Source organism: Pelobates fuscus, chromosome 6 (assembly GCF_036172605.1).
Source record: "Pelobates fuscus isolate aPelFus1 chromosome 6, aPelFus1.pri, whole genome shotgun sequence".
NCBI classification, from domain to species: domain Eukaryota; kingdom Metazoa; phylum Chordata; class Amphibia; order Anura; family Pelobatidae; genus Pelobates; species Pelobates fuscus.
Genome location: NC_086322.1, coordinates 261,630,464 through 261,652,723, shown reverse-complemented (window position 1 = coordinate 261,652,723; position 22,260 = coordinate 261,630,464). Strand labels below are relative to the sequence as shown.

Sequence of the window (22,260 nt, the reverse complement as noted above, 5' to 3'; positions counted from 1 at the left end):
GGCACTATGACCCACATGTGGTGGGACTGTGGATTTGGTAAACATGAAAAGATTGTAATTTTACATATTTTGATTGTCACCACCTCTGTTTTACCAAGATATTGGAATACCACTATGATCCTGCCTAAGATAGAACTTATTACCATGGTATTGTAAAATAAGGGATATGAACTAACTTTTAGGCAAACATCTATAAATGCTCAATTGTGACATACCTGGGATACATGGGCTCAAGACGTTAAAAAACACATACTAGATAGAGTACACTTTTCTTTTAAACACTTTATTTTTCTTGATATTACAACTATGTGGTCTTCTTTCTAGTCACTATGTAAATATTATTGGCTGTTTTTGTTACAATCATTTTTGTGTAAACATGGTCATGGTTGTGCACAGTTCATACTTATATCACATCCCCTTATTTTATTACATTTAAATGGATTATGCCTAGGTAAGTCAAAAACCATTGTAAAATAGTTTGCACCCTTACTGGGGAATGGCACAAGACTACTTTTGGTTTGGTACTACTTTTGGTAGGTACTAACCACTGCATACAGGGAACACTCCAGAAGAGGCTTGCACTTTTTATTTTTTATTTTGCTTAGGATGTATCTTATATCATGATCGTTTACAGGTTTAGGCATCTAAATTTACTAAGGGTTTTCTTTTTTTCTGATCACCATAAGATGGCGATATAGAGTTATATATAATATTTAGTTTATAATCTGCTACATAGTTTATAGTTATATCTTTTTACTAAGGAATGTCAGAGGTTTCTGATTGTAAAAGGCATCATTTTAATGCCAATATTACTTTTTCTAACTACTATTTCTGCTGGATTTCCCTTTTTTAATTTAAGAGGGTTCATATTGCCGTAACATGCTACATAGTTACATAGTTGTCTAGATTGAAAAAAAGACTAACAGTCCATCAAGCTCAACCTTGAAACACATTCTTTTATACTGTTGCTCTAAAAGAAGGCGAAAAAATAAAATCCCAAAAATTAACAAAAAAAAACCAACTGTACCCATTTCCAATTATGCCACAATAAGGGAAAGATTCCTTCTTGACTCCATAATGGCAATTACATTTCTCTTTGTATCAGCAACCAATGTTCAGTCTCAGCATTCTAAATTATTTGGGTAGTTATTAAATCTGTCACTGAATGAATTATGATGCCAGTGTTTTATGCCCTTACATGGTCATTAATCAAAGTGGTGTGAATGTGGTATCTGAGGTCCACCCTAACGCAATTTTTTGCACTTTTTTTTTCTTATATGTTGGTTGTTTTCTGTGGATCACCAGTCTCTGATGAAGTGTTGTGATCCCCCTCCTCCCCCCTCCCCCCCCCCCCCCGTGTTTCCCAATCATATGTCTCTTTTTGAATAATGGTTATTTATCCTTACCTATGGATCAAAATATCCTTTCTTCCTGATGGAGGAGATAAGACAATCTGTTTCTGTTTATGCAGCCCTAGTCTCTGATGTAAGCATAGATTATTATAGAGTAGATGAACTTGTAATATTATTGTCACAAATCCCGCTATTTAGAGGAGCCTTTTTTACACCTTGTATTGTGAAATGTCAGGGATTCCATCTGACATTTATTTAATCTTAGGGCTACATGATGCATACTTTATTGGTATAAAAGTAATGTACATTACGAAACATAACCTCGTATGCATAATGCATGCATCATTTTTTTTTTATGTATTCATATTGCACCTGACTGTGGATGACCTCAAGTCTTGATACTAAATATACATTATCGTGTTGTGTCTAAGCGTAAAAACTATACCAAATAGCATGCGATGAACAATGCTGTAACTTAATTGACCTATGATACACATTATTGAAAAAAAGTGTTCACGCGTTTGCCTCTACAGTTCTTTACACTTTATTAACACATAATGCACAGTACAGTATTTTATTTCACAATTTTTTTATCACAATAGAAATGTTATACATGAATAATTTTAATAACTCAGATCTGTCATCATTTGAAGATGGTTCTAAAATAGGTTTTGTTGATGGTCTTATGAAGTGTTCGGAGGTTTTCTTGCATACTTCTTTTGTTGTTACAAACCCTATACAATTGCAAATTTTAGCCAGTTACAGTGCCGGTGCTTCCTATAGGCCAACTAGGCGGCCGCCTAGGGCACTGCTTAAAGGGGGGTTCCGGCCCTGGATCTTTCATTGCTCAAACACAGGGGCCGCCCCCCTGTTTTTGAATAATTATTCTGCTTGTTTGGCCGCCGGCCATGTTACCAGGCACTAGCGAGCACTTACATGGCTGCTGACTAGCCCCCGATGTAACACTGGTCAAGCGGCATCCCCTTTAGCCTGCTCAGCCAGGCCCCACACAAGGACTCCCATTGACGCAGCAGCGCAAGGGCGCTTCAATTTCTTGCTCCTGCCCCTTTCCCTGTACAAGGGAAGCTGCCAGGAGGAACACATGAAAAATAGTCAAATATGCAAGAAAGGTAAGTGGGTCAATAGGACATCACAATGTGTATTTGTGAAGAATTTGTGTTTGTGCATGTCAGTCTGTATGGGTCAGTGTGTATCTGTATGGGTCAGTGTATGTCTGTATTGGTCAGTGTATGTCTGTATTGGACAGTGTGTGTCTGTATGGGTCAGTGTGTGTCTGTATGGGTCTGTGTGTGTCTGTATGGGTCAGTGTGTGTCTGTATGTGTGTGCATGGGTCAGTGTGTGTGTGCATGGGTCAGTGTGTGTGTGCATGGGTCAATGTTTGTCTGTATGGGTCAGTGTTTGTCTGTATGGGTCAGTGTGTGTCTGTATGTGTCTGCATGGGTCAGTGTGTGTCTGCATGGGTCAGTGTGTGCCTGCATGGGTCAGTGTGTGTCTGCATGGTTCAGTGTGTGTTGGCATGGGTCAGTGTGTGTCGGCATTGGTCAGTGTGTGTCTACATGGTCAGTGTGTGTCTGTATGTGTCAGTGTGTGTGTGTCTGCATGTATTAGTGTGTGGGACAGAATGTGTGTCTGCATGAGACAGTGTGTATGTCTGCATGGGTCAGTGTGTGTGCACGTCGGTCTGCATTCATCAGTGTGTGTGTGTGTGCATCAATCTGCATTCTTCAGTGTGTGTGTCAGTCTGCATGGGTCAGTGTGTGTGTCAGTCAGCCTGTGTCAGTGAGTGTGCGTCAGTCTGCGTGGGTCAGTGTGTGTGCATCAGACAGCATGGGTCAGTGCATGTGCATCAGTCTGGTTGGATCAGTGTTTGTCAGTCTGCATGAGTGGGTGGAACAAGTGGGGCTGCAAAAATTTTATTGCCTAGGGCAGGCATAGGCAACCTTCGGCACCTCAGATGTTTTGGACTACACCTCCCATGATGCTTTGCCAGCATTATGGGTGTAAGAGCATTCTGGGGGATGTAGTTCACAACATCTGGAGTGCCGAAGATTGCCTACCCCTGGCCTACGGTGACTAAAATCCTTGCACCGGCCCTGGACAGTTAACTGCTGAGTACAACACAGCAGGAAACTGCTAAATTCCTCTTCAGGATCATCAATAAGGTAAAATCAGATATCATTAACTGTAAAAATATATATAAACTTTAGTTTTTGCCCCTATTTTTCATAAGCTGAACTCAAAGATCTAAGACTTTTTCTATGTACACAAAAGGCCTATTTCTCTCAAATATTGTTCACAAATCTGTCTAAATCTGTGTTAGTGAGCACTTCTCCTTTGCTGAGATAATCCATCCACATAACAGGTGTGGCATATCAAGATGCTGATTAGACAGCATGTTTATTGCACAGGTGTGCCTTAGGCTGGCCACAATAAAAGGCCACTCTAAAATGTGCAGTTTTATCACATAGCACAATGCCACAGATGTTGCAAGTTTTGAGAGAGCGTGCAATTGGCATGCTGACTGCAGGTATGTCCACCAGGGCGGTTGCCCATGAATTGATTGTTCATTTCTCTACCATAAGCCTTCTCCCAAGGTGTTTCAGAGAATTTGGCAGTTCATCCGACCGGCCTTACAACCACAGACTATGTGTAAGCACACCAGCCCAGGACCTCCACATCCAGAATCTTCACCTCCAAGATCGTCTGAGACCAGCCACCCGGACAGCTGCTGGAACAATCGGTTTGCATAACCAAAGAATTTCTGCGCAAACTGTCAGAAACTATCTCAGGGAAGCTCATCTGCATGCTAGTCATCCTCATCGGGGTATCGACCTGACTGCAGTTCGTCATCATAACTTACTTGAGTGGACAAATGCTAACATTCGATGGCATCTGACACTTTGTAGAGGTGTTCTATTCACGGATGAATCCTGGTTTTCACTGTACAGGGCAGATGGGAGACAGCGTGTATGGCATTGTGCAGGTGGGCGGTTTGCTGATGTCAACATTGTGGATCAAGTGGCCCATGGTGGTGGGGGGGTTATGGTATGGGCAGGTGTATGTTACTAAAAACGAACACAGGTGCATTTTATTGATGGCATTTTGAATGCACAGAGATACCGTGATTAGAGTTGAGCGGACACCTGGATGTTCGGGTCCGTGGGTTCGGCCGAACTTTGAAAAAAAAGTCCGGGTTCGGGCTCGAACTTGACCCTGAACTTGACCCCGAACCTGAACCCCATTGAAGTCAATAAGGGACCTGAACTTTTGGCCACAAAAATGGCTCTAAAAAACTCCTGGAAAGGGCTAGAGGGCAGCAAAAGGAAGTAAAATGGGGGTAAGAGTAGGACAAGTGCCCTGCAAACAAATGTGGATAGGGAAATTACTTAAAGATAACATAAAAAAAGTAGCCGCTTAGTAGATAACTCCCTAATTCACACGGTATTAGGGAGCTATCTACCAAAAGGCTGAAAGACCTAAATTGGTCACCTAAATTGATCTTTCAGCCACATTTACTAATACTAAGTAAAGATTACTTAGTATTAGTAAATTCAGCCCCTACTCACTATACTGCGAGTAGGGCCGTGTCTAGTAAAAAGTGAGCAGCCAGTGAGGGGGGTAGGTAGGGGTTAGCTGTTTTTTTTGGAGGGGGGGTGACTAGGGGTTTGGGGACCCCTAGTCACCTGGGGGGGATTTTTATTTATGGCCCCCACCCACCGCTAAGGGGTGGGGGCCGGGGGGAGGACATTAAAAAACAAACAAAAAAACCTATTACCCCCACCCCTGTGCGACGGGTGGGGACCCTAAATAACAATAAGGGGGGGACCTACTGTCCTCCCCCCGGCTCCCACCCCTGCGCGGTCGGTGGGGGACATAAATAAAAAATGGGGGGGGGACCTGGACATACAGGAACAGAGAGGGGGAGGGCCCTGCTCAATGAGCTTACATTCTAGATGGAGTGGGGTCAAGTGACACAAAGGGTAAAAGTAGGGGTATGAAGTAGGTTGTTAGAAAAGTATTCAATTAGGGCTTAGTGGGTAATTTTTGACAGTTGGAGGAGACTGGGAGTAAAAGTCTTGAGTGGAGTGGAGACTGGGTAAAAGTCTTACGGAGAAGGGAAGGGAGTTCCACAGAGGTACCACCCTGGAGAAATCTTGGAGGCGAGCATCAAAGGTGGGAGTACGGACACAGGATAGACGTAGGTCTTAAGCAGAGCGTGGGGGCCTCAATGGGGCATACTTGTGTATTAGGGAGGATAGGTAGGTTGGAGCAGCATTATGTAGAGATTTGTAAGCAAGCACTAGAATCTTAAGTTGTCTCCAATATCTAACTGGAAGTCAATGCAGGGACTGACAGAGCGAGGTGGCGTGGGGGGTGCAAGTGGACAGAAAAATGAGCCTCGCCGCCGCATTCATTATAGATTGCAGCGGTGCAATCTGGGAACACGTAAGACCGCTAAGAAGGGTATTGCTGTAGTCAAGGCGAGAGAGAACAACAGCATGGACCAGCACTTTAGTCGCATCTGGCGTTAAATAAGGCAGGATGCGTGCTATGTTTTTGAGATTGAAGCAACAGGATTTGGCAATTAATTGGACATGAGGGGTGAAGGAGAGGTTGGAGTAAATAAGAACACCCAGTCAGCGAGCCTGCGAGGTAGAGGTGATGGTAGCGCCGTTGACTTGGATGGAGACAGACATGGGAGTAGTAACACTTGAGGGAGGAGAGACCAGAAGTTCTGTTTTGGACAGGTTGAGTTTAAGGAAGTGAGCAGCCATCCAGTTGGAAATCACAGAGAGGCAGTCAGAAACACGAGTCAAGATGGGCAGAAAGAGATCAGGAGAGGACAGGTAGATTTGCGTGTCATCTGCATAGAAATGATAACGGAAGCCAAAGGAGCTGATGAGTTTACCAAGGGACGCAGTATAGATAAAGAACAGTAGGGGACCAAGGACAGAACCTTGTGGGATGCTGACAGAGAGTGGCTGGGGGGAAGAGGCAGAGTCAGAGAAAGAAACACTGAAAGAGCACTGGGAGAGGATGGAGCAGCACCAGCAGATAGCAGTATCCCGTAGATCAAACTTACGGAGAATGCGAAGAAGCTGTTGATGATCAACAGTGTCAAAGGCAGCAGAAAAAGCAAGGAGAATTAGGATAGAGTAATGGCTGCGAGATTCAGCAGCAATTAAATTGTTGGATACTTTGGTCACAGCCGTTTCGACAGAATGACCAGAGTGGAATCCAGACTGAAGGGGGTCAAGCAGAGAGTTGGATTCAAGAAAGTCAGTCAGTCTAGTGTACACTTATTATTTTTTACTATTCTTTTGATTATTTTTATTTTGTATTAATATTTTTATTCTCATATTTATTTGTATATCATCTTTCATTTTTATTTTATATTTATGTTTATATTCATATTTATTTTTATGTTTGTTTTTGTTTTATTATTATTATTTATTTATAATTATTTTTAATTTTATTGTATTTTGTTATGTATTCCTTTTATTTATTATTATAACTTAGGGAATTTTGAGTCAAGTTGAGAGGTCTATTAACTCCTCTATCTGGGAGCAGTTTTCACACAACATGTATCGTTTGCTTTTCAAAGAATAAACAGATACCAATGTAGTGCCCATATTGATAATTGAGACCTTAAACATGTGTACAAAATCTTATAATAGATACTCTTCTTCCATTAACTCCCACTAATATTAATAGAATTCTCACATTCTTCCTTATTGCAAATACATTGAAATATTTCCTTTATTTTTTCTGCTTTAATAACCTTGTTTGAGCCCTTAGGCAGGACCAGATTAGCACAGGGGCTGATGGAGCTGCAGCTTCAGGCCCAGGCCCATGGAATAGGCCCATTTTTTACACACTACTCTTAGGTCCACCGGACTGGTATTTTAAGGCACAGCCGATATTTGAGGCTGCCTAGTCGTGACGGTATTGAAGTAATACCGGCAATACAAATATTTTTATCAGTATAAACAGAGATTACTCTGCAATACCAGCACCGGCCAGTAGGGGTCACTGTGTATGGAGAGAGGCAGGGATAGGAAGTTACAGCATCTCCCTGCCTCTGTCCCTGGGTCTCTCAGTGTCCACATGTCTGACTGTGTCCCCATGTCTCTCAGTGTCCCCTAGTATCCTTGTGACAAGGGACATACTGAGACACAGGGACACTGGGATAAATGGGGATACAGACACTGGGAGACTAGGGGACTGGGCGACATGGGGACACTGACACTGTGATACATAGGAACACTGATGTCAGGCTGGCCTTCCAATTCTTTGGACAGACATGCCCCCTTTTTGGGCATGTTCGCCCCTTTTGACAGTTCTGGTCAAGTGATTCCAGTCAGTGGCCCACCCTTTTACCCTACCCATTAACTTCCTGCTTCACTGGATTTACTTGAAAGATGAAAGCATAAATTAGAGAGAGATTAGCATAGAGTATTTGTTTTCTTATAGCTGCATCCTTTGAGTTTCACTCCAACACCAACACCATCAGATACATGACACTTGAGAGGTATGACAGTTTTAGTGTTTTTGGTCGATACATTCTGTAATTAGGCCCCATCATAATTGTCAGCACCAGGCCCACTGGGATCTTAATCTGGTCCTGCTCTTAGGGCTTATTTTAGTAATTATTTACTGTATAAGACATAAGTAGAACGCATAAGATCCGTGCAACGGAACACACACGTCATCACAAAGAATCCATTCAAATCGGCATGCCGGAAGTGACGTTACAATGTTGCCGAAAACCAGAAGTGATGTCACGAAATCGGCGAAACCTGGGAAATTTGAGTATCCACAGCTGGAACAAGCCAACAATACCCAAAGGAACACCAATGAGGAGATCAGCCACCCATATAAAAGGAGAGACTCAGAGGGGTGGGATTATTCTGCTTTCGTTGATTAAGATTGTATTACTGTTGCTGCTGTAATTTTTAATACCAGGAGGTCCCTGAGGAAGGCCTTATAGGACGAAACGCATAGGACCTGGTACATTTGGAGCTTATGCTTTTATTTTTATACTTATTTTTAAAATAAAGTAAAGTATTTTTTCTACTACCCTGAGTCCGATTTCATCAACTTCCAAAAGCTGGAGGAGTAGTTTTTGACCCCCCATCTACATCAGGGGAGGCACCCTTGGGCGATCATTTCTCATCATTCTTGTGAGTGTTATCCAATATAGCGCATTTACACTTATCTAACAGTGTTACACTATTATTTGTTTTTTTTATCTATGTTGTAGATCTGCAGCTGTATCCTCTCTTGTTTGTATGCATATAGTGTACACAACTCTCTCGAGGATCTCGAGGCAAATGGCAGTAGCGAAATAGGGCAGTAGTTGGATGGGGAGTTGGAGTGAAGGCTGAGCTTTTTCAGAAACGGGGTTACAGTTACATGTTTGAAGGGGGAGGGAAATGTGCCAGAGGAAAGGGAGAGATTGAAAATTTTAGGGAGAGGAAGAGCAAGACAGGGAGACAAAGTGCGGATGAGATACGAGGGAATAGGATTGAGGGAACAGGTGGTGGGGCGGGAGGACTGGAGCAGAGCAGAAACCTCTTCTGCTGTAGCAGGTGCGAATGAGTGTAGAATGGTGGAGGAAGTGAGGCTGAGTGATGTATCGGTATGGGAAGGAGAGAAATTAGCGATCTCTTCTCTGATTGTAATAAGGATAACAACGGAGGGGATAGTGGGGCTGATAATGTCTTTCCCTATTGTGCCTTCGAGGGCACCCCTTATCCCCAACAAAAGCTATGTCTCGGTCTTGATCTTATGAGCTCGAGTGGGTCATTAGGGAACCATACCATATTACTCTTGATAACTGTGCTATTTTAGCCATTAAACCACTATATTAATATAGTTCCTTCTAATGACCGATTGTATATAATTGTTGTTAGTTTGTGTCATGTTCGTAAGTCCACTACTTCATGGACTTTTTAATTTATGATTTATAAAAAGTGATGTTTTAATGTTTAATAGTAATTCATCTTATGAGTATTCCACTTTTTCTATACGTTTAGTTTTTGCATCCTCCAATCCTCTCTTTTTGGTATGTGTATGAATCCTTAAGGGTTATCCCCCATCTAGGAGGTTATTCGCAAACTTTGGTTCCAATTTCCCTTTTTCTTTCTCCCTTTTTCTTTGAAACTGAAGGAGATATGCTGCACTGCGTGAGACAAATAGTGGTCACACCAGATACTGACTGGTTTTCAGACCCTCCAATACACTAAAAGCACATTTTAGAGAGGCATTTTATTGAGGCCAACCTAAGGCACACCTGTGCAATAATCATGCTGTGTAATCAGCATCTTGAAATGCCACAACTGTGAGGTGGATGGATTATCTCAGCAAAGGAGAAGTATTCACTAACACAGATTTAGACAGATTTGTGAACAATGTTTGAGAGAAATAGGCCTTTTGTGTACATAGAAAAAGTCTTAGGCCTTTTGTGTACATAGAAAAAGTCTTTGAGTTCAGTTAATGAAAAATGGGGGCAAAAGCAAAAGTGTTGAGTTTATAATTTTGTTCAGTGTATAGATATTTTTTCTCCAGTTAATGATTGTATCTGATTTTACCTTATTGATGATCCTGAAGAGGAATTTAGCAGCTACCATAACTCTTGTGTTGTACTCAGCAGTTAACTGGTCAGGGCCGGTGCAAGGATTTTAGGATTGTGTTCAGTGTATATATATATATATATATATAAAGATAAACTTGGCACTCACCCTTCACAAAAAAACAATCCAATATTCTTGCCTGGGTGCAAACTTAAGCATCAGTATGAATATCCAAATGTATACAAGGTGCACTCACAGGTCTTCGTAAATAATTTTCTTTTTATTCTTTAGTGCAAATTACATGTGTAGATACAATTATCCTTAATCGACGTTTCGACCCATATAGGGTCTTGAAAAAGACCCTATATGGGTCGAAACGTCGATTAAGGATAATTGTAGATTATGCTAGCTTTAGTGTACCTATAATCTTAATTTTATTAATGACAGGAGGCAAGTATTTGCTTAACTCTCTCTTTACTAGAACTCCACAGCAGCACAGAAAAACAACCAATCAGAAAAAAGTTAGATACTATAAAACTCCCCTCCCCATGCATCATTTCCTCTTCCAAGCTGTGACAAAACAGAATAAAAGGCAGAAAACATAATGGGGAAGAAACAAAATCCTAGATACGATGAATACAACGATGTCCACCATCCGAGAAGAACTGCCAAACCAGATAGTAATGATGGACTGTAAACTGAAACGAGAGAAAAAACAAAATCGAACAAGTTGATTATCCAATGAAATGTACTCTGAATAAACATGTGTGCACCCAATGTAGCAACCAAAATTACCTTAAAATGTAGATAACCCAACCCTACTTATGGAAAAAATAGACATAAGAACAGACGACAGGTAGCAGAGACAACAAGCAGAGTTGCATACGTACCTGATTAAACCAAACTATAACATAAAACAAGGGAGGGATAAGAATGGGTGGGAAATACTCGCCTCCTGTCATTAATAAAATTAAGATTATAGGTACACTAAAGCTAGCATAATCTACAATTTTATAACATGACAGGAGGCTTCGTATTTGCTGTTTTAACGCTCAGTCAACAAATCCAACGCTGTTTGTTTCGCTGGTACCTATTCTCGGAGCTACCCGAGCAATCCCAAATGTACTTTACAACTGCGATAGATAACAATAGAGTGACCAATGGAGATGCCAGTTGATCAAGTATTCCAAAAATGGAAAAAAACATCCTCCGCTGATAGATCCAATGTACGTGCGGTCGCGACCTGTTACCTACCAGCTGGTCCATGAGCTGGCAAACTGACCTATTAGCCAGTTCCCTGCAGTTATAAAATGTAGAAGGTCATTTGCGGACTTAGGGCATGTCTCAACTCTTGATGTCTAAGGTTGCTCCACCGATCATGCCAGGGTCACCCAGCAATGTGGCCTTGCAGGCAGATCTTCAATCTCAAGGAATGCGTCTAAGTCCACCACCAAATCGCAATAGAACCGAGTAGGATCTGTCGTTCCCTCCTGGCCTACCCGGTGAGATGTCTCCTCTGAGAATAAATTTATAATGCAGGCAAGAGTGTGGTCAAACTAGCCGTATCCTAAGTGATTCCAATATTCCAAGTGAACTGTGTAATCCTCGGACGCAGTAGAGGAAAGACTCCAAAAGGACGTCCATTCAGGGTTCCGAACTGAACTTGTGTGGACGAACGGTGGTCGACTATTCTGGGAGTAGCGAATCCCAGGAATATTCAAAGTGATGGGAAGTGCCAACCGGAGTGCAGATTTCCATCCAGATATGTCCTTGTCTAAGAGTGAAAGATGTCTGTGTAGGAGTCGGGGCACACCATGTACCCCATAAAGTCTTGTAGGTCTCCATGACGGTAGTTGAAAAGTAGGTTAGCGCGAATCCAGAACAAAACGGCTCCCGTGAGTGATAAATAGAGTATAGACGGAGGACCCCCATCTCCGAACCCTGATCACCAGGTATGCGTTCCGAGGAGATGGGGCAGTCCTGCCATCTCATCCCAAGATCGTAATGACCGGGGAACTCAATACAACCGGGGTTACCGGTCTCACCATGTGATCCATGTGAACGGTTTACCTTCAGACCGGGTAATAGGCCTTCCTCAATCTTGTTACTCGAGCAAGGCAGTGCCCGTTTGCTCCATGAAGATCGGAAGTTGTTACAGTGATTACCATGTCCATGAAAGTAAGATACATTGAGCGATACTCTCCTTAAACTGTGAATTGGTATGCACATGCCCACACAGATCTGTTTGATGTTTCAATCATTAATATAGATACCATCATCATATCTGAAAATATTGTATAGTATCAGCGTAGACTGGTCTCCCATACCAGTTTGAGCCAGATCCAGGTCTGTTAACGTATATATATGCCATGGACAGTGAATTCATACCAGAGTAGTCTCCTCTGAGACCCCATAGCTGGACCCGAAAAAATATATACTCTGGAGCACATGAATCCGAGTTCATAATACCTGTAACTCACAGGAATCCATGATATACACTGTCAGTAAAACTCACAGTATCCTGAGATATACACAGTCAGCCAAACTCACAGCAATCTGTGATATACACTGACAGTAAAACTCACAGTATCCTGTGATATACACTGTCAGTAAAACTCACAGCAAACTGTGATATACTCTGTCAGTAAAACACACAGCAAACTGTGATATACTCTGTCAGTAAAACACACAGCAAACTGTGATATACACTGTCAGTAAAACACACAGCAATCTGCGATATACACTGTCAGTAAAACACACAGCAATCTGTGATATACACTGTCAGTAAAACACAGCAATCTGCGATATACACTGTCAGTAAAACAAACAGCAATCTGTGATATACACTGTCAGCAAACTCACATCAATCTGTGATATACACTGTCAGTAAAACACATAGCAATCTGTGATGTACACTGTCAGTAAAACACATAGCAATCTGTGATATAAACTGTCAGTAAAACACACAGCAATCTGATATAGACTGACAGTAAAACACACAGCAATCTGATATACACTGTCAGTAAAACTCACAGCAAACTGATATACACTGTCAGCAAACTCACAGCAGACAAAATAAAAACTGTCATAGAAACCCAGAAATCTGACATGAAAAGAAATCTGTTATATAAAATGCCATAAAGCTCACAGCAAGCTGTGAGATATACACTGACAGAAAACTATAGTCATATCTGTAGAATTGTGGTAATCCTGCTGAGATCCGCCGGGGAATCCCAGCAGGGCAACAAACGCCGAGATCCGACCGTGGAAGGAGGAGGAGCCGCGAGCAGGTGCCCCTTCTCCAGCTGGTCGAATGCACGTGGCTGAAAAAACCCGGCCGCGGCGAAGCGGCCACGTGCGTAAGTAGACCCGGTCATAGGGTGCTCGCGTCTGACCGCGAGAAACCCCTGGCGCCGGCAGGCTCACACCAGAGATCGGGGAGTCAGAGGAGGCAGCCAAGTGGCTAGTCTCCTGACACCCCGAGCAGAGCGCCCGCAGCCCCACACGGGGGGACTAATAAAATGGCGTCAGGAAGTGGTATGGGGGGGGGGGGGGGGGTAAGCAAACAGAAGGGAATCCCAAGGGACCCCCCGAAAACCACCACATGTCAGGAAAAACGTCCCCAAAGACACAGGGGAAACAAGCAAAAAACGGGCAGAAATCCCGAAGCAGAAATAATAAATAAATAACGAAAAATAATATAAATAATCTGCAAATAAACATAAGAAAAGGATAAAGGCTATAACTAAAAATCATAGCATAAAAAATATACAAACAATATATATAATCAATATAATATGGTATCAAAAAAATGAATATGACTCAATACAATATAAATAATATAGATATAACTAAATGCTATAAACATAAAATATATACATAAAAAATACAATATATAGATATAAGTATAACATCATGACAAATTAAATAAATATATATCCTAAATAAATCATAATAAATCCCAAAGCCACCAACTAATAGCAGGAGGCAGTGGTACTCTGACCTGTACTGTCTGCGCAGCAGCAAAGAAAGAGGAATATATATATATATTTTTGGGGATTATAAAGGGGTTATGTAAAATAGTTTGCCTCATTACTGAGGAATGACACCACAGTACACTTGATATCATGGTTGATGCCCCTTGATGCCTTAGATGATGTGCGTACATACACATGTCTAACCGAGAAATTACATACATGTTATGCACACTTGGCATTACTCCAGCAGAACTAGCAAACAATTGAATCATGTGTACAGTACTTCGAGTTAACTAATAATAATAATAAAAAAAATTACACATCCAATAGCTAACTTTTAGTTAACTATTAAACTGTGCTAAAATTTAGGAAGAGACAGTTTTTATACTTGTGCAAGGCAAAAAAAGTGTTTTGGGGGGGGTGGGGCCTGACCGCCGACGGGATCAGATGTGCTCTGTCTGAGCTCCTGCTCCACGGCCCAAAAGTCGGAGCAAATTGGAGGATACCGTGACCGGCAAACCCAGTGGCGTCTCTAGGATTAATTTTTAGGTGGGGCACATGGTGGGCCAGAGACAAAAGTAGGGGGGCACATTTAACCCCGCCCTCACCGCAGTTTGACCCCACCCCTGCTGCATGTTAAGCCCCGCCCCGACACAATGTGTTTTTTTTTTTTTTTTATAATCCCTGGTGGAGAATTCAGTATTTTCCACCAAGGATTATTAAAAAACAAACACATTTCCGTTGATACAGTCCATACACACACACACAGACTGCTGAGTCCTTACACACACAGAGAGACAGACTGCTGACCATACACACACACACACATACACAGACTGCTGAGTCCATACACACATACAGACTGCTGAGTCCATACATACACACACACTGCTGAGTCCATACACACACACACACACAGACTGCTGAGTCCATACACACACACACACACACACACACAGACTGCTGAGTCCATACACACACACAGACTGCTGAGTCCATACACACACACACACACTGCTGAGTCCATACACACACACACACACTGCTGAGTCCATACACACACACACACACACACACACACACACACACAGACTGCTGAGTCCATACACACACACAGACTGCTGAGTCCATACACACACACAGACTGCTGAGTCCATACACACACACACAGACACACACACAGACTGCCGAGCAGTGGCAGATCTAGAACCAAATCTCGGGAGGGGCACTGGTGGTGGGCTAGAGTGGGGTGAAAAGGGCTGCAGCGGAGGAATAGGGGACTCTTGTTTAGGGGATAGGAGGCTGTACACATATGCGGCCACACACAGTGATATGAAAACACAATAACACACTGGCACATACACACAGAGAAAAACATATACCTTCACACACATACACTGGCACACCTACAGATACAAACCTATACCTACACATTCACACACAGATACCTACATACACAGATACACATACCTACACATATACACACACATATACACACACATACCTACACATGCACACACACACATCCCTAAATATACACAAAATGACACACATACCTTCACATACACACACACAGATACAAGGCAATAGAATATAAAGACAAAACTCCTGGTACTGAAGAGATATTTATTGGATATAGAACATCTTAAAAGTGCAAACGTGCAACGTTTCGGCCCTAGAGGGCCTTAATCATGTTTAAGTCCATCTAGGGCTGAAAAGTTGCACTTTTATGTGGTGTTCTACTCTTCAATAAATACACCTTCAGTACCCGTAGTGTTGCCTGTATATTCTATTACCTTGTATTGTTGGACGGATTAGCAGTGTCTTTCTAATGCAGAACACCTCTGAGGCTGTGGGTCAGAGTGAAAAGCGGAACCTGAGTGCAGTGGTACACACAGATACACACTAACACACAAACATACTCACAGATACACACTGACACTCACACATACACACTGACACTCACAGATACACACTGACACATCCAGATGCACACATACTCACAGATGCACACCGACACTCACAGATGCACACTGACACTCACAGATACACACACATACACACTGACACTCAAAGATACACACTGACACTCACAGATACACACACATACACACTGACACTCACAGATACACACTGACACTCACAGATACACACACATACACACTGACACTCACAGATACACACTGACACTCACAGATACGCACACATACACACACGTACACACTGACACTCGCAGATACAGATACACACTGACACTCACAGATACACACATACACACTCACACTCACAGATACACACTGACACTCACACATACACACTGACACTCACACATACACACTGACACTCACAGATACAGATACACACTGACACTCACAGATACACACTGACACACTGACACTCACAGATACACACTGACACTCACAGATACACACACATACACACTGACACTGACACTCACAGATACAGATACACACTGACACTCACAGATACACACATACACACTGACACTCACACATACACACTGACACTCACACATACACACTGACACTCACAGATACAGATACACACTGACACTCACAGATACAGATACACACTGACACACTGACACTCACAGATACACACTGACACTCACAGATACACACACATACACACTGACACTGACACTCACAGATACAGATACACACAGACACTCACAGATACACACAGATGTACACATACCTAAACATACACACTGGCACACACACAATTTGCAGCTTCCATAATGTTAACCACCCACCCTGCCCCTTCCATACCTTTTGGTTGCAGGGAGGTGACTTTCTGGGGCTGGCTGACCCTGGTGGGAGTCTGAAGCTGCAGAGCTCTCTCTCCTCCCTCCTCCTTCTCTCCCAGCTGCCTCCTCCTTCTCTCTCAGCTGCCTGCATCCTGTGTCTTCTCAGCCCGCGCGGTCTGTAAGCTGGGAGGAAGTAACAGTCACTTCCTCCCAGCACTCCCTGCAACTTTAAAGGGGCCCGGTCTGCCAAAGGGCTGCAGCACCCGACCGAGCCCCTAATGAGGTAGGTCCACAGATGGCAGCTGCACTATTTCGGGGGGGGGGGGGCAGGGCAAGTTGACGGCATTTGGAGGGGCCTAAGGGGGGGCACAGCATGATGTAGGGGGGGCAATGGCCCCCTCTGCCCCCCCCCCCCCCTAGCGACGCCACTGGGCAAACCCCACCAACGTCCACACAGACCCCCAGTTACTGGGGAGAGCGGGGATACCACATGGGAACCAGTCCGGCACTGACAGTAACCCGCCGGGCTTGGACCTCGCTGGGGCTTGAGCCGGGATGGGACGGCCGCTCTCCTGGGTCCCTGACCGGCGGCTCGCGCCCCCCTCTCTGGACCGGGGGGGGGGGGTCATCCCGGTCCGCAGAGGCACTTACCAGTGCACCAACCTGGGCCTATTTAACCGCCCTGCTGGGGAACATCACCCGGGCGCCAGTCCACAAGGTTGCCACTGCCATGTGTGCTGGCTTCCAGAGAGAACAAGCAAACACCTGCTCAAAATGAGGAATCCAACGCAGCTAAAGAGAAGAACACCCACTATTATTCCAGCAGCACATTACAAGGCAGTAAAGCTTATGGACACTGCAAATGGGAGCATCTAATGTACCTGAATATTGCCATGCTTCCCCAGACCACTGAAAACACTGAGAAAGCGATGCAGAGGGAACCATCTCCCGCCTGCAGACAAACGCATGAGCGGGAGATGGTTCCCTCTGCATCGGAGCAAGGACGGGGAGAGCCACTAATGTCCCAAACACCCAGCAACCAGCCAAGTCGAACCAAGCAACCACAGGGGGCACAGTGGATCCCTGCAACCGGACTACCGGCTAGCTGACCACCTACCTCGTGCTCCACTGGGACACTTATTGACCATGTCTACACTGTGGACATGCCTAATCACAGACAGCAGAGGACTCTATCTATGGCGAAAGAACAAAGTGTTCCCTGTTTTTTACAACAACAAGAGATTTACATTAATCCTCAGAGCATGACCGTATTGAATTGTCTAATTGTCTTTAATTGTCTAAGAGTCTTTAATTGTTTGATGGCTTAGCATTTTCATAAAAATCTTGCAAAATCGTATACTGTCTTGCAATTCATGCCAGCCATGCTCCCAGATAACCAATCAACTGCCTTTTTTATGCTGCCTAATCTCACTGCCTGGAAAATCCTATGCTGCTTTTCCTTTCTGTCACTTGTATCTTAAGTATACCACAAATGCTTAGTTTAGATCTGGTTTGTTTATGCCTGTTTAGTCTAACCTCATAAACCAGTGCAGGTCCACGCACGCCAAACGTGTTAATGTAGAAAGCAATGTGTTCAGATAGCCAGCAGCACTTGTTCAACGGCAAACGATGATACTCACTATAACCACTATTAAGCCGTTTATCCTCGACCCAATTTTGTAAAGCGATGTTTTAACGTGACCTTTATCCCTACCTTTTCCTAAACCACGCTATCAATCGGTGAGCAAAGCGACTGTTTCCTCTAGATGGCTAGGAAGTTTACAATGTAAGCCTGTTTGTTTTTTCTCTCACAAAAAAAAAAAGGTGCAATGTCTTTGATGCCATGTAAACAGATGTAAATGACAATCGATCTGCACCGGCTATTGTGGCAGTGCAAGTCACATGTTTCATATCTGCACGAACAAAATAAAGAATTTAAAAAAAATAAAGTGTTTTTTTTTTTTTTTCAGGGTAACAGAATTTCGGCCATGTGTTGGCTTGGCTTGGCAGAATTTCGGCACCAAAAAACTAATTCCGATAACAAAATTGCAGTGCACTGAGGAGTATTTTCCCAGCATTTGGTTAACAGGTCAAGTGAGATAAAGTAACAAAATAGAGGGAAAAATAAGAGGAGTATTAAAAAAAAATCTATATTTATTAAATATTTAATAAACAAATAGTTTTTTGACTGCTTATGCTTTGTTTTAATCTATTTGTCACTTCTCACTTGACCTTAACATTCAGTGACTGTGCCCTAGCCATCAATCATAATTTCCCCAATAACCCCTTCTGGACGCTAGACAGAAAATTTTCCTCATTTACTAAAGCAATCGTGGGCTTAACGCTCCTCCAGTCTGCCTCGGTAGACCGGGAACACCCAATTGCGCTGTCATCGCTTTGACAGGCTGCCAGAGCAAGCACATGTGCTGATAGGCTGCACTTTCACGGTCAGTGTGAAGTGCAGGGAGATGAATCAGTGCTGATCTTCTCTGTGTAAAAAAATAAAATAAAGTTAAAGTTAAATCCCACCCCCTTTCAATCATCTTTATTAAAATTAACCCCTTCACTGCCATTTGATCACTAACTACTGAGGGTAAACTTTTATTTTTTTTTAACCCTCAGGGGTTAAATTCAATGTATTAATTAATTTAAATATTTTAAATATATATATTTAGCTAGCTGGGGGTGTGTGGAAGTTAGTAGGGAATTGGGGAATTTAGTTTTAGGCTAGCTAGGGGTTAACATTAGAAAAAGTTTTTTTTTTTAAAAAAGCTTTAAAAAGTAAAAAAAAAAGTTTTATTAACATTTAAAAAAGGAAAAAATATCCCACAACCCTTTACCCTGTCCTAATAAAAATGAACCCCTTCCCTGCCATTTGATTACTGCCTCCAGTGAGAAGTAAGTGAGAAGATACATAGCTGTGCTTCATATATGCCATAGAGATCGTATTTGAAGACTTTTTTGAGATTGGCTGCCCTCCAATTTCACTACTGGAGTTCTGGCAAGTACTTCTTGCTCCACACTTTGACTCATTCCGCATGTGAATCTAACTGCCATGCAGACTCCATGTGGCATAGACCAGGTCAGCCATGACATGACTGAAAAAACAGTAAATACCTGTTGCAAATTCCCAGTGAGGTGTGTGGAGATAGAACATCTGTGTCTACTACCCTACCCAACTATAATGGCCATGTAAGCAATGGGCTCTGGGATCCACCTTTGTGCTGTGATCATTTTTCATGTTTCTTTGTGACTCTATTACTATTCTTTACCTGTATAAACACCTACTAGGGTACAGATATAACTGATTTGGAGACTTGGAGTGGGGTTGGGGAGACTGAGTGTTATTCGTTTGAGAGTTTGTAGTGGTTTGTAGAGTCGGGAGCTCTGTTGAGGTAGGCAGGCTGAGTGTGTTTGTGTTTGCTGGCTGAATTTTATGTGTGGAGGGGAGTGTGGTGTCTGTGTGTGTGTCTATAGCGGCTGTCATGTCTGTATAGGGGATATAGCAACAAGTGTGTCTTGTTTACAGGGCTGAATTGAAGTAGGAATGTATAGGTAATGTAGTGTGTTTGTGTAAAGGGGATAAAGCATGTGTGTGTACAGTGGCTGTATTATATGTGTATCTTGCTTTTTTTATGTCTACAGGGCATCTCATGTGTGTGAGTGTATACAACGCCTGTAGTTTCTGTGTGTAAATGTGTTGGCTAATATATTGTTGGTAAGGGATAAGAGGAAATCAATTTTCATTTTTTTTTTTTTAAATGATTCATATTCCCTGCTTACCTTGTGCTGGGGAGGATAGGGTGGCATTCAAAACTTTGGTTATCCAGTGGCACTATTATCTAATCTTCACCACTTCCAAATGGAGACTGAGTATGTGCCTCTTGCGCGCCCTGGCACTATGTAGTGTGTTTTGTATGTAGAGTGCTTTGGGTTGTTTAGGGATATCTTTGATCCTCCTCACTGATCCATGGCCATGGCGCCGACCAAGCATTTTCCTGGTTTGCCTGAATGTTAGTCTGGGTCTGGCCCCCTTTCAGATAGAGCTGGGATCCTGTCTAAGCCCAGGCCATAGGCGGCCACTCATGACTTCCAATGGATAATCTGTCTCTGAGTTTATTAGCTTCTGAAATTGACTGCTTTTGAAACTGCTTCAACTCTTCAGCTCTTTCTGATGTTCTGGACATTTTGTAAAAGCTGAAACCATGGGTATATGAGTGCACTACCAATTCCTTTAATATGAAGATGTTCCTTAAGTTACATATTTATATTGTTCATCACTTAATGTTGCTCTTGAAAGGTTTTTTTTTCTAAAAAAAAAGAAATATTAGCCAAGTGCATAGGGAAAAGTACATAGACTCTACTAATTTATTTTAAACATACAGTATATGGGAAACACAGAACATAATTACTATACAAATATATATAGAGAAATGCTTAAGTAATACAAAGCTCTCTGATATGTTGAACGTGATATCACACAAGTCCTGAATTTCTTCCTTATGCTCCAGCAGACATTGAGTTAAATAGTCTTGGCAGACGCATGGATCATAATATTGGGGAGAGCCCTGTGTCTCTTCCAGTGGCACACATTTGGCATGGGAAAGGCATATCAGTCACTTGCCCAGTGACCGTTGAGTTTTCTGGCACTTTGGTTGGCCGTTCTTCGTTTTATGGTGCTATCTGTATAAAAAAACAAGCAAACTTGTTACATCAGTTGAAAAACGAGGTCATGACCACAAGGTCATATTACTGGTTAACAGGCCACAGTTACAGTAAACATCAGAAAATTATAAACATAGCAGTATTAAACCAAATTGAGGGCAGGGGCAGCAATTTAAATACAAAATGAATGGTTTTATATATACAATCTTAGTTTATCGTTACTTAGACAACATATGAAAGCACGTATCTGTGGGATGGCATTTCGGGATGTATAAATGCAGGGATGTGTTTGTGTTAAGGCTATGTGAGTGTTAATGCAATGATTGAAAATTTACACCAGTATAGGTAGGTGCATTGGAAAAATTCACCAATTCTTTTATTTTGGCCTAAATTTGCAATCCTCTTATTAATTTTCCACAATTTCAAGTATAATTAATAAATCCCTGTATCTGTGCATTTATAAGCATGTATAGTATGTGAATACTGTTTTCTTTTGAGTATGTAGAATCAGTGTGTGTGTGTGTGTGTGTGTATACATGTACTGGATAATTGCTTACTTTAGGCTACAATAGCAAAGCTGTGACTCTGTGATTTGCAATGTGTGCTTAGAGAACAGGGCCAGGTTGGGAACTAAAAGCAGCCCTGAAAAAAATTATATACCAGCCCAATAATACGTCGTGCCAGCATAATGTGCTGATATAGAGGTGGAAAAGAAAACTTAAAATTTAAAACTATTACTGCAATGAAAGAAAGCACTCATAGGGCTTCAAACTAAACAACAGATCGGCTTTATTTTAACCCCTTAAGGACCGGACTTTTTTTGCGATGTTGTACATTTGCGACCAGGCATCTTTTTGACACTTTTGTGGTGGTTGTGTTTAGCTGTAATTTTCCGCTC

The 22,260-nt window shown here is 42.4% G+C and overlaps 1 protein-coding gene across 4 annotated transcripts in view; it reads right to left on the bottom strand.

The window, feature by feature from the left end:
- Positions 1-21,069: 21,069 nt before the first annotated feature.
- USH1G (USH1 protein network component sans) overlaps positions 21,070-22,260 on the bottom strand; it is a 784,266-nt gene continuing 783,075 nt past the window's right edge. For all 4 annotated transcript variants that reach the window (XM_063459055.1, XM_063459052.1, XM_063459054.1 and 1 more), the window contains exon 4: positions 21,070-21,380. In XM_063459055.1, the coding sequence (XP_063315125.1) occupies positions 21,377-21,380 (4 nt within the window). In that variant the 3' untranslated portion in view covers positions 21,070-21,376. The remainder of the gene's footprint in view (positions 21,381-22,260) is intronic.